The 13,790-nt window shown below is 36.5% G+C and overlaps 1 protein-coding gene across 2 annotated transcripts in view; it reads right to left on the reverse strand.

Annotated features, from left to right (window-relative positions):
- Positions 1-1,719: 1,719 nt before the first annotated feature.
- The window catches only part of lrp5 (low density lipoprotein receptor-related protein 5), a 221,366-nt gene continuing 209,295 nt past the window's right edge, over positions 1,720-13,790 (reverse strand). Inside the window, exons 18-23 of one of the 2 annotated variants that reach the window (XM_072272622.1) lie at positions 12,415-12,651; positions 11,456-11,566; positions 8,663-8,899; positions 7,560-7,699; positions 5,673-5,770; positions 1,720-3,152 (exon numbers count right to left, since the gene is read on the reverse strand). In XM_072272622.1, coding sequence (XP_072128723.1) covers positions 2,879-3,152; positions 5,673-5,770; positions 7,560-7,699; positions 8,663-8,899; positions 11,456-11,566; positions 12,415-12,651 — 1,097 coding nt within the window. In that variant the 3' untranslated portion in view covers positions 1,720-2,878. Of the gene's footprint in view, positions 3,153-5,672; positions 5,771-7,559; positions 7,700-8,662; positions 8,903-11,455; positions 11,567-12,414; positions 12,652-13,790 lie in introns of both variants that reach the window. The other variant, XM_072272621.1, reaches the window with a different exon arrangement.

A 13,790-nucleotide genomic window follows, 5' to 3' on the forward strand; every position in this document is an offset into this window, starting at 1 on the left:
TATTCCAGTTAGTTGTGCTAAATTTACAAAACACAAACAATTAAACTTCAATGGAATGAATTTCAGAGGCAGATTAAAATGCACTGACAAGACATTACAAAGCATTTAGTGCTACCAACCAATTATTTTCATCCAACTGTATTTCATAGATCAGGAATTCAGTTTTCCATTTTTTTCAATAGGACTATGATTATTGTTGTGTTTAGTCTATTATCTGTGTTTTGCGAAATGGTATTTTCAGTTACTAAAATACATTATTCAAATCAAATTTCAGTTCCATGTACTGTACCACAATTGAAATCAGTAATAAACAGTAACATGCACATTCAAGTACTATTAATTTATTCAACATTTCCACCTCTGCAGAGATCACTATTGTCAATTCCTGACATGCAAACAGTAAATGGGAAGGGTTGGTTAGTAATTTATACATTTGCATTGAAAGCATTCTTGAAGTGAATGGTAATATGAATGCTGTATGATTGACATTAATAGTCAGCATTGAGTTTAAATGATTGAAATGAACACAATTTTTTCAAGTATTCCATTGGGGATACTTTTTAATTGAAGTCCCAGATTATAAAAACTCCAGAGATCTGTCTGTTAATAGAATGAAAACTTGACCTAAACCTAATGGCAACCTGAGCCGGCCCTGACCTCCACAATTTTTTTTTCCATACACAACCCTAAGAGAATCCTATTCAGGGCACATGGCATGTACCCATTCTAACCAGCATTACAGAGAGAAAAAAAACTTCTAAACTATTTAGTATGTTTTATTTAAGGCCAGCCAGGTCTGTCCTGCTCTAAACTTGGTACATGTGGCACGATCTTGGTTTGAGTTGAGTAGCCAAGCCCAAACGCAAGATCCATTTTTGCTTTTTGAGAACTCTGATTTGCTTTTTATTACAGGTTTAGGTATTTTGTGCACCAACATAAAATACATATATATTGATGATATATTGAAACAATAATTCTAGGATAAGACTACATGTGAGTATATCAAAAAGGTGTACAAAATTCCTCTAAGCCTTTGAAAATAATTATGGAAGGTAGAGTATACAAAGTTAAATCTAAAAACAGAAACATTCTATAAACTGTCTCTTTACCACAAATTTCAGGGTCAGCTGTATAATTGTATTTAACTCCAAAACTGCAAACTTTATAGAAAAAGAGTTATAATATCCCATATCTTAAAAAAATTGAGACTATTTGATCAGATCAGAAATTGAACTAAAAATACAGATAGAAAATAAATGGGTTTTGCACATCTCATGGACTTAATCTAAACATAACCACAGTTATTACAACAGACAACACAAGATGTCCTAAGGTTCTGCGATAGTTTTTTTTTCTTGTGACGCTAGAGTTGATGCCTTTGTAAGAAAATCAGTAATTTTGTTGTAGTGGTAGTGCTGAAAATTATATATATCTGTAAATAAGTTTTTAAAAATAAATAATGAAATTTAATGAGTTAAAATATATTTAACATTTATGGTGCAAAAAGGTAAATCTGAAAAATGGGACCTGTAAATGTATAAAACATTAATGCATATTGTGACAATTTTTAAAATAAAAAGACTCCCCTGGAATTAAAGATGCACGTACCTCAATAATATCAACAGCAATTGGGTAAATTCTCTCACCTTAAATTCAATACTGTCACAGAAATGTAGTGGTACAAGCATGGATAGTCATACTATGAATAAATAAGGCAGCTTGGTTATCCAACAAAATCTTAGTTATTTATTACTAGTGTGCAAGTTCCTGTAACAGATTTACAAAGGGCACGCTACAAATACTTTCAGCAGTGATAGCTACAACATTCTGTACATACAAGCAAAAGAAATATATCCAAACATTAAAATAATTCCTAAAGGAAAAAATTTGGTTTTTCCATCCAAGATAAATAATTTAACATCAAATTACAAATCACACACCAATCAGATAAACTTTGTTCTGTAATGTTTTATGAGTAACCTTGTGCTTATCAAAGTAAGGAATATCTATGATAAGAGGGTGAAACATTCATGTGTTTATACCTTCAACCGATATAGATTTTGTAAAGTAGCTCAGGTCAGGTATAGGGTTAAATATTCTACTTAATACATTTTCATCTCAAACTCAAGTGTACTCTTTAAATGCACCAATGGAATATTACATTTTTCCACACCAAGATTCCTCTCGATTACAGTTCTAGTGTTGGCATGTTTTTCTGCTATCAACCTGCACCCTCTAGGAGCTAGTTAGATACTATTTTAATTCATTTCATAAACAATCCTTACAAAAAGCAATGATACACACTTTAAGGTAACCTGCTCTGTACCGAACATGCAGAAATTCTGACTAGTGGTTTATATATTCAGGGTTGTGTACATTGAAATAACTCAGTAATAGAATTTGTTTAGATTTCTATTGAAAATATTAACAATTTAAAATTTAAACTCTAAAGAACAGCAAATATAATTTTGATAAATAGGTAGAAAAAGTATAAAAGAAAAAATGTCCATTTAGTATCAATGAATATTGCATTTTATAATTTCATTTCCAATATGATTTCATCAAATTGGAAATTTATTGCACAGAAGCAAACTATTCTGCCTGTGCTAGCATGTGAACTTTTTATACTTTTGCTTCTCTATTTGGCTCTGTACAATAAAAGTATGACACAAGAATGCAAGTGGTGTATTTTCTTGAAAAAATGTCATAAATATTTTTTTCCATCTGTACAAAATTTAATTGCTTCTTCTCACAATCTCTGTACACTTTCCTTTGGATAATCCCACCCACCAGCTATTTTTAATTCATAAAATATACTTTCTCTCTGTATGTATTTAAAGCTATGTACAGAATTATAAAAATGTTTCTTTTGTTATGATCATGAGGAATCTGTACAAGGAGATGGTGGGGGAGGGCAGAGATGAAAATAACTTCGTTCTGTGGAAGGAGGTGATGGTGGGCAACTTTCACAATTCTCTTCTGCTGACATGTATGGGCTTCGAGGAGTAGGAGGAGGAGGGTAAGGATCTGAGTCGGAGTTCAGGTCTATGTAGTATTTGGGGCTCTTCCATCGGCTTGTGGTATAATCACTATCGCAAACATCAGTACTGCATGGAGTCGTAGGTGGTGCAATACTCTGCATAATGTAATGTCTGTAAAATTGAAAAAATACTATGTTAGTTTCTCTCCCTTTTATTTAAATGATCAAAACTACTGTATATTTGAAAGAGGTAAAAGATATATTTTTGCCTTAACATGCTTAAAACTGTGAAATGAATCAAACTGGGCTATTCATTAATTCAAGAAATTATGCTTTCCTCTGTTCTGGTACTAAATCAACAAGTTATTGTGGACCCATGCCTACAAGCTTCTATACCATGAGTGTCATAAATACTTACAGGTGGAGAAGACTGTTAGAGTGAGTTTTTGGGCAGATGATTCATTTACACTTAAATGACTTTGGCCACCAGTCTTCCGTTTGATAAAGTACTGTGAATTGAGTTCATAACAATACATTTCCTAAAAGCTGTGAATACCAGACACTGCTGACGCCGTAGTTAGAGCAGATGCTATAGCTTCGAAGACAGTATTATCTATACTTTATAAATATGAATTGTCCTCTAAAATCCCAAATAAATGTACTGTGGCAACACACATCAAAGTTGCTGGGTAACGCAGCAGGCCAGGCAGCATCTCTAGAAAGAGGTACAGTTGACGTTTCAGGCCGAGACCCTTCGTCAGGACTAACTGAGGGAAGAGCTAGTAAGGGATTTGAAAGTGGGAGGGGGAGAGGGAGATCCAAAATGATAGGAGAAGACAGGAGGGGGAGGGATGGAGCCAAGAGCTGGACAGGTGATTGGCAAAAGGGATATGAGAGAATCGTGGGACAGGAGGCCCAGGGAGAAGGAAAAGGGGGAGGGGGGAAAACCCAGAGGATGGGCAAGGGATATAGTGAGAGGGAGAATAAGGAGAGAGAGAGAGAGAAAGAATGTATGTATATAAATAAGTAACAGATAGGGTACAGTGCCCCTTGCCCATCCTCTGGGTTTTTCCCCCCCTCTCCCTTTTCCTTCTCTCTGGGCCTCCTGTCCCATGATCCTCTCGTATCCCCTTTTGCCAATCACCTGTCCAGCTCTTGGCTCCATCCCTCCCCCTCCAGTCTTCTCCTATCATTTTGGATCTCCCCCTCCCCCTCCAACTTTCAAATCTCTTACTCACTCTTCCTTCAGTTAGTCCTGACGAAGGGTCTCGGCCTGAAATGTCGACTGTACCTCTTCCTAGAGATGCTGCCTGGCCTGCTGCGTTCACCAGCAACTTTGATGTGTGTTGCTTGAACTTACAGCATCTGCAGAATTCCTCGTGTTTGCGTAAATGTACTGTGGATTTAACTTGCATTCCTAAAGGCTGTGAATTCCAACCCAGACATGTTGGCATCTGGAGGAATGGATGAAGTCAGAAGGTGTGATGTTTTGTATGTAGCTTCAAAAGAAAGCATTGTCTATGCATTGTTTATACTTTATAAGTAGGGATTGCCCTTTGCGTTGAGCAAATAAATATCGAGCCCACATCAGGCTAGCAGACCTTTCTACCGAAAGTGTCTCTGTCTGTATGATGCCTGCTGTACCTTGTTGTATCAATAAAGAAGCTGATTTGTATCTACCAGTACCTCTGTCTCTCCGGTGATTTTATCCATGTTACAAACAAAGACAGCAATTAATAGTTTTCTCAGCTGTTAAACACACAGATTTTCTTTACTTGTAATGCCAGGTTATATAGTTGACAATCTAGCAACAAGGTTAAATTAACAACATTAATTTACCCCTGCATTATCTTCTCAGGGCATCTGTTTTCCTTAGTCAAAATGACAGACGGTAGTGAAACTTCCAATGATACTGAGGTACAGTTGTTTGGAGGCCAGAATAGTAGGACCCCTTGATTTTCAATCCCTTTTGAGGAAACAGCTGGCCTTTGCAAGTTGCATCCTTGTGAGGATATTTGAATATGACAAATCTTAATCAAGTCACCACTGTCTGACCAGACCATATAAGTTTACTATCTGTAAAGCCATTCCTAAATCATTAGATTTCTAGCAATAATTTTCTTGAACTTCTAGATATCTTCTAATATTAGCACTATAAATTAATTGCAAATTATGATATACGTTGTGAACTGAACTTAGTTGTGGCCTCATTTTCTATCAGCAAAGCTACGTTGATGTTGCAATCTCTTAGATTTTAGTCCTCTGATTTATTTTACCTTACAAATCAATTAACTAGCTGGACTGATGCAGTAGTTGATTATTTTATTCCTCTCACGAAGATAATGTAATTGTATGAAGAAGTTTGGCTTCCTGAAGATACTGTAATAGTATGAACAAATATGGCTTCTCACAGGGATTATAACATGCTGTTTCATTCTAAATCATAGATTTTATTGGTCAAAGACGCAATACTAATTAATTTCAAATGGAACTAGGCTTTTTATCAAAAAAATCTAAATAAATATTCTTCAAATGTTATCAAAGAATGTACATTCATTTCACTTTCCAAAGAAAGAGGTATTACTTTGTACTTCTGGATCTCATTTTTACATAATATGAATGCATCTTTGTCTTCTATTTTAATGGTTACAAATATTTAAGAGCCAAGCAGCAAACAAGTAAATATACTCACCTGTAAGACCTGGTTGTGGAAGGACTGTTGGAAGAGTAGCACATTTCAGTATTATAGAGAGAACGATCAGTGGCTGGGGATGGAGGTGGGTTTAAGATCTATTGGGGGAAAAACGTGTTTGAAATTATTTTTAACATTTAATATGTTTGTATGCTTATACAGTACATTTCTAAAGCACAACCTAGTGCTTTTGTTGCCGTTTACAATCATGAAAATAATTTGGTGGTTAATGCTGCCTCATTTTCACACTTGCCATTGATTGCCTCCTTTCACCAATATGATCAGGTGAGCAGATCAAATATTCACTTCCACCAGCTCATTTACACCATGCTCTCTCTCTCCTAATATCTTCCAGTTCTAACCTGAAATTAACTATTCCCAGAATCAGGCCTTTAATAAGGTCCCACACAACCCTCATCACATCATTAATAGGTCTGCCTTGACGTATTTTGGTTCCAGTTCTGAAATTCACTCCACAAATATAACTTTACTTTTCAAAGGTCATCTGTTTCCCGAATTTTTGCCTCCTTTTCTCGGGCTTCTCTGCCATAACGCAGGTGCCAAGTTATTATTAATAAATTTAAGGTCTTGTATGTACTCTAACTATAACTAAAATTAGTTCTTAAGCAATTTAACTGTCCATTAAGTACAGTATTACCTGTTATGTGACATTCATTGATCAAATCACGTTTCCACTTTTTTTTATGTTGTAATATTATACTCTCCAGAGTGTAAGGTTTGATTTGAATTTTCCCTATTGCTTAGCACCACCATTTTTTAATTTGAAATGAAATCCTCTGCTGAGATACATGCCAATTAGTGAGCTATCGCAATCTATCTCTGGTGATACACTGAATTTGATGATTAGGAGCTGTGCAGATGAAAAACAGGGTACGTAGTATTCAAATTTTCCTCTTTAAAGAAAATCTTGGATTAATCTGTACCAATTTATAGTGACAGAGTTTGCATGCAAACATTTATAAGTTTTCAAAAATCAGTCTTTAATGTGGGAAGTATACAAAATTAAAATCTCAAACATTTCAATACCATATTTCTATAGCATTCATAATACAGCCCCAAGAGCTTATCAGGGACAGTAGAGGCTCACTGGAAAGAATACCAAAGGCAACCTCAAACATTGCTCTGTGCTTGACACCAGCATTGTGGACTCCATTCCACAGCAGTTTATTCAGACCAGTTTTGCTGTTATTCCTGATTGACCAAAAAATTGAAAAGCGGTGGTCTCAAATAAAAAAAAAACAACAGGGCCTTTGAAGCAGATGGTGTCCCTGTGAAAGCTATAAAATTTGAAGTTTCCTGCAGGAGAAGTTATCATCAGGATCCTCCTCAGCCACTTCCTCCCAAATGATACAATGAACACCATATGACAGACTCAAGAGAAATGAGGGGAAGTAGCATCACCATTATTACTTTTTTGACCTTGATAAAGTCTTTGACTCCATCAATCAGACAGACTGTAGAACACTCTTCACAAATTCCACTACCTACAGAAATTTGTCCTCATCCTGTATTTGCTTCATGAAAGCTTCAATCATAAATAAGTCTACAACAGAGTCAATTTCAGTGAAGACTGGTCCAAGGTTATTTTCAACCTTTCACACCAATGCTGTACTCCTTGCCACACCACTTTAAGTCCAAAATGGTGTCATCACTGATACTCTCTCTACACTGACAAAGAAGAAACACACCACAGCTTTCAGAAATAGATCTATATTACCTATTTCAAATCTCATCAAAAAGCAATGTTCAGACAATGAGAAGTAAAGATTTTTTTACTTAAGAATGTAAGTTTGCAAAGCCCCGAAGGAGGAGAACTGTTTTCAAAACTATTTACATTATTGAAATATTGAATGAACAACAACACACCTGTGGATAGAAGGTTCCTTTTGTACTTGATGAACTGCTAGATGATGCTCCTGTCACATGATTTCTGTCATACAATGGGGCCCCACTGCTCCCTCCCATCAGACTCATGGAGCTGATCATGGACTTGCCACATGACATGCCTTCACAGAGTAATCCAAATGTACAAAAATCAGTGATGATAACATTTGCATATTCTTCAGAATAGTCATACCAACATTTAGTGACAGTTTTAAGTATACTCAAATGAAAATAATCTTTATTTATTTTATTTGTAAAATCTTCCTCTTAAAAAAGAAATCAACAGGGTTCTTACTCTAAAAGATTACCACCACTGGCTGCAATAATAATCTCCTTTCCTTCGTCAATATGCTGACATGTCACAATACAGTTCACTAGCTTCCAAAAGTCCTTTGATGCCTTGACAATGCAGCCACCAACCTTACATGAGTGTGGCCAGTAGGTGGAAAGAGTTCACCACCAGAATGAGCCTCATCACATCTAACCACAGGTTTTCCCCAAAACCACGAACTCAACAGAGCCCAGAGCTTAAAAGGCTATTCTTATAATATGGCAGATAAAACTAACACGACGATAATTTGGTCAGTTATTTAGTTATTTTCAGCATCTTTCTGGACATGCAAATTATGAACCCTGCTAACAAGAATGCTCAATCAATTGCTTGTTTACAAAATGTCACCAAAATATTTTTCAAAAAGTAAAATAAATCATTTAGCAAAAGTAAAAGAAAAACAATAAACTCTTCTCAGGCTTCCAGCCAGAATCCCAGAAGAAGATGGCAGAGTTTGTCATCAAAACGTTGGTTACAATCGGTACCTGTGCCCAGCTGAAAGCGCTAGAAGAGTTTATTCATGATATACGCTGGGAAAGCACTAGATCCTTTTTCAAAATAAAACCATGCTGACATTGTATATTACTTTAAAATGCCACTCCTATTTATGTTATATTTCAATATTCGGCAAACATAAGGTATAATGTTAGCGTACATACAAATATGCTATGTTGTTCAAAACTGCATATAATTATTGTGAATAGTAAACAAAAATCAATCACTAACATCAGGGATAATCTGCAGGATTCCTTACCAGTGAATGTGCCATGCTGAGAACTGCTGGGAGCAATAAAATTAAGGGGAACATGTGGGGCTCCACTGATGTATTCATGTGGAAAGGGTCCATTGGGTCCCTTGTATCGACGACATACAACTCGTTGGCAGACAAAGTACATAGCACCCATGACAAAGAGTGAAAGGATTATACCGATCACAGGTCCAATTGCACTGCTCTGAGACGGGAACTCATTCAATGAGGCTTTAGTTAATTCTGCTGGAGAGAAAGCAGATTATTGTCTGAGAAAATGTTTTAAAATCATTCAAAAATTTAAATAGGATATATTAGAATTTATATAGCAATTTTAATCGGTATAAATTAACAATTATAAACACAAGAGAGTCTGCAGATGCTGGAAATTCAGAGTAACACACAAAATGCTGGAGAACTTAGCAAGTCAGGCAGCATCTATGGAAAAGAATAAAGAGTCAAGGTTTTGGGCTGAGACCATTCATCAGGACCGGAAATGAAGGGGGAAGAAGCCAGAATAAGGTGGGAGGGGAGGGGAGGGAGTACAACCTAGAAGGAAGCAGGTGAAATGAAAGATAGGTGGGTGGGGGAGTGGGGATGAAGTGAGAAGCTGGGAGAAGGATAGGTGGAAAAGATAAAGGGCTGAGGAAGATGGAATCTGATAGGAGAAGAGAGTAGACCATGGGAGAAAGGGAAAGAGGAGGGGCACCAGGAGAGATGATAGGCAGGTGAGGAGAAGAGAAAAGGTAAGAGCCAGAAGGAGGGAATGGAACAGAGGAGAGGGGGGAATTAACTTAAAAATAATACTATTTGTAAGTGATTAAGTACAGTAATTAGACAAGAGCAATAATCAACAGATGAAACAAATCCAACAGAAAACATACTACAGATACACAAAAGAAGTAGAAAATGCTGGAAATACTCAATTCTATTGAAAGTCTTCAGTGAAAAATGTTAATTCTTTTTCATTTCCTCCACATGCGGCTTGATCAGCTTAGTATTTCCTGAAATCTCCAGGGTGGATCCCTGACCTCTCAATCAAATCAACCAGAACAGCAGCACACAATTGGTGTTGGCACTTCACTGCACCTCTGAGGTGAATGTTGGATTGTTGGATGAGATGCTTAATCAAGATCCAGTGGATACAAATTCATCAATATCCCAAGAGGCATGTTAACTGAACAATGCACAGCATGCCAGCTACAGCTCTAGTCAGAGGCTTGCTGTTTGTACATAAAGTAGTTCCCAAGATCAAAGGTATTGGGTGCTGCTAAGTCTGGTACCCATGATTGGTGACTGAGGGGAAGCTGTCAGGAGCAATGAGTTAGGTGCCTATATGAGGTGAGACTGAAGTCTGTAGTTGGAGGTCATGAAGTTGAGTATTGTGACATAGACCAGTGAGTGCCAGCTGGTATAGGATCATTTCAGGTGATCAAGTTTTGGATCAGTGACTTGATCGAATTAGCATCTTAGTGCCTTAGCTGGCTGGATATAAAGTTGTTAGAGGAACAGGCATGTTCCTAACATATCTGGCATTTATGCATCTGGAATTCTCTTACAACTGACAGTTTTTTTTGAAAATAAGCTCAAGCAGGTGAATTTTTTAGACAGTATGCAAAGTAATTGTGAAAAATATTTTAATTTGTGTACATTCACACACAAGTCTGTACAATCGTAGGCTAATCAGCAGCAGTATCTTTGAAGATTTGACACTTTATTTTTGCTGCATTTTATAATAATGCTGTTTAGCTTTAAAATATAGAACTGCAGTGTAAAACAGCATTATTTAAAAGGGAAAGGGGATAACAAATAGTATGGAAATTTATTAAAAGGAATAGAATACTAGTGTGCGACATAGTAATGTTTCTTTTGAACAATCCTCATGCAGCTGGTACTTCCCCATTCAGATGGCTGCTGATACACTGTAAATACATTAAAGCAAGCAACACTAACCCTGTTTACCTTGATGGGCAGCGACCAGCTTTAAATTGTGCCACTGCACACCTTGAAGTGCTGTGAAAGCCCGATTGTACTCAAAACCAGTACGCTTCAGATCAAAATAAGTTAATTATATTTGGCCCCAAATAGTGTGGTGCAGCAAAGGAGGTCATTAGATGCAGATCCAATGTGCCTAATCTGTACAATCATTGTTCACCTCAAAATAGTTTATTCAACTCTAAATGGACTTGAGAACCATCTTCTTAAAACCACTGTACATTTCTAAATCATTCTCTCACAGTGATAGGCTGGGAGTTCCAAAATTTAGACTCAATAGCAATATTTTTCCAAGTCAGGATGGTGCATAACTTGGAGGGGAACTCACAAGTTGTGTTGTTCCCATACGCTTCTTTTCATTGTTGTCAGTCATTGCTGTCAATGTGGCCATAAAGAACTTCAGTGTGTTTTTAGATGATAAATAATACAGCCACAATGCAATAGTAATGGAGGGACTGAATGTTTTAGCCAGTGGATGGGATGCCAACCAAATATCCGTCTATTTACAGAGAAAAATTAATTTAACAGGCATTTAAAAGGTACCAAAATGAAATCTATTTGGTAACAAGCCAAATGGTCATAATGACAATACAAGTATTATGATGATGTGGTGTACTCATTAGCTGTACATATGGTACAGGTGTAGGACAGGAAATTGCCATTCATCACCTTAATCACTGCAAGAATGTCAAAAAATGTTTCAAAATAATTCTTTACACACCTGCTTCAAGAACTAGAATATACATATTTTGGTACATTTTGAGTTCCAGAGAAATTGAAAACACTGTGTAGACAGATACTTACCACAAAGGAGTTCGTCTGAACCATCAAGGCAATCAGATAATGAATTGCATCGCTGTTTCTTCATAATACACTGACCACTGTTGCAGCGGAACTGGTTCGGATGACAAATAACTAAAAGTAAGGGAAATGATCAGTTTTTAAGAAAACATTTCAACAGGTTTAAAAACATTTTGTGGTGTGACCAGCCTGCTTAATATTCTGTGTAATTCATAGTGCAAAAGAAATAACTCAAGCTAATCCTGCAATGCAATGGGATTAAAGACTATCTATCAATCAAAAGTGGATACATTGAATATGAAGCAAAATTCTGGTTGGAAGGAAAACAATGCCTTACATTGCATTTCCAGCACAGCTTCAACTTGCCATTTAGATTGGGATATATTTTATGCAAGTCATTCCATGAGCCTTGTCCTGAACTACAAATATTTAGTTTGTATTTTGTCAGATAATTCTTCAGATTCTTGTTCAGGTCAGTAACTAACCATATCAGTGTGAAAGGCTCAGATTTTATGGCAAAACAACACACTCACTTTTCTCTGTGATAACAGTCCATACAATTTGCAAGGGCTTTTAACCAAAGACTCACTTTCTGCTACCCCCCTTTAACTTCCTTACGGAGGCAGAGTTCCTCATAGAATTTTCACCCCTCAAGAACCTCAACTTTTCTGTTAAGATTACTGAGATCGTTCTCTTGTCTTACAGTGCAATGTTCAAGACGTGAGTATTTTTAACATCAGGTCTTAAGAGCACACAAATTTAGTATGCATTTTAATCAATTCTACTCTGACATAAACATTGCTAAATGGTGCATTTAGGGACAAACATGACATCAACTATTTAATGTTAGGGTTAACTCAAACTTTAATTTCTGCATTTGATTAAAGATTAATTTAAAATATGTCATTCAAATCAAATATACTTGAATACTAACTGAATAATTAGATGAGAAAAGAAATTACCATCACAGTTTTCCTCATCAGATTTATCTTGACAATCTACTTCACCATTGCATCGTAAGCGTCCATCAATGCACTGGCCTTTTTCACACTGAAAATGGTTGGGAGAACATACTGGGCAGTTTTCCTCATCGCTGTGATCATCACATTCTGCAAAACCATCACAGCGCCATGCCATTGGGATACAATCAATCTCCCCTGTTGCACATGTGAATTGCTCTGGTGAACAGGTTGGTGGTTCTGAAAGAGAATTTGTATCCTTTAGCAAAGAATAAGCTTTTCATTCTTGATATTATACTGTTGGCAGAACAGAACTTGCATAATCTTTTCTCTTGGAGCTGTGCAGAGACGGTGGAGTAAATTAGTTAGACTTGGAGTTGTATGGGATGGTATCAATGCAAAAGAAGAGGGAGTAGAAACAGGAAAAGGAATGACAAGGAAAGCATTTGAGAGTGAATCAGATTGAGAAGGAAGGTAGAAGGATCAAGAGGGAATATAGGAGAAGGATCATGAAGGACGTAGAGAGAGAATTGAACATAGTGGAAGGATAAGGGAGACTGTAACAGAGGAAGATGAGGGTAAAGAAGATTAGGTGGTTGAGAGAGGATCAGAAAGGGGATAGAGATAATTAGGAGAATACTGAGAGAGGAAAATGATGTAATGAGTGAGGATTAAGAAGGTGGATGAGAGAATATCAAAGAGTAGAGGAGTATAAAAAGATCTGTCTGGATAAGATGATGAGGTGGTCTTAGAAGGGCTCAAGTAAGGGTAGTGTCAAAGAATAAGAGATCAGGGGATGGAGTTTGGAAAAAAAAGAAGATTTGACAATGCTGGCAAACTGATGAAACAGAAAATGAGCAGAACTTCCCTGGTAGATGACTATACAGTGGATTCTGGTTAATTGGGACACATTTTGGCCTAATTAAGCACTTGCTCTAATTAGCCAAAGTTTCATGGAAATAGTTAAAAAGGTATAAAGCAGTCAAACTGAGTAACCAATTATGTATTTTAATGAACTACAGAACAACTTAGAATACTACCAATACTACTGCAGTACTATAAATCTGTGTACTAGTTCCTAATACTTATTGATAGAGGAATTCATTAGTGTCTTTTCTTTTGACTATAAATGAACAAAAAATCAGTGCAGACACCTAGTGCAAATAATGGATGTCTTCACACAATGCTGTCGACAACTGCACCTTCCAATTCTTCATTTTCATTGTAACATTCAAGATGATTGTTGATACCTTCAAATTATTCATTGGTCCTAACTTGATGAAGTAGTGAGATTATTTCATTATTCACTCCCTGTCGTTTTTTGCATCCCCAAGCCTGAATGCTTGAAGCTGCAGTGACCAAAACAGCTCTGAGTTGCC

This window comes from Mobula birostris, chromosome 11 (assembly GCF_030028105.1).
Source record: "Mobula birostris isolate sMobBir1 chromosome 11, sMobBir1.hap1, whole genome shotgun sequence".
NCBI classification, from domain to species: Eukaryota; Metazoa; Chordata; class Chondrichthyes; order Myliobatiformes; family Myliobatidae; genus Mobula; species Mobula birostris.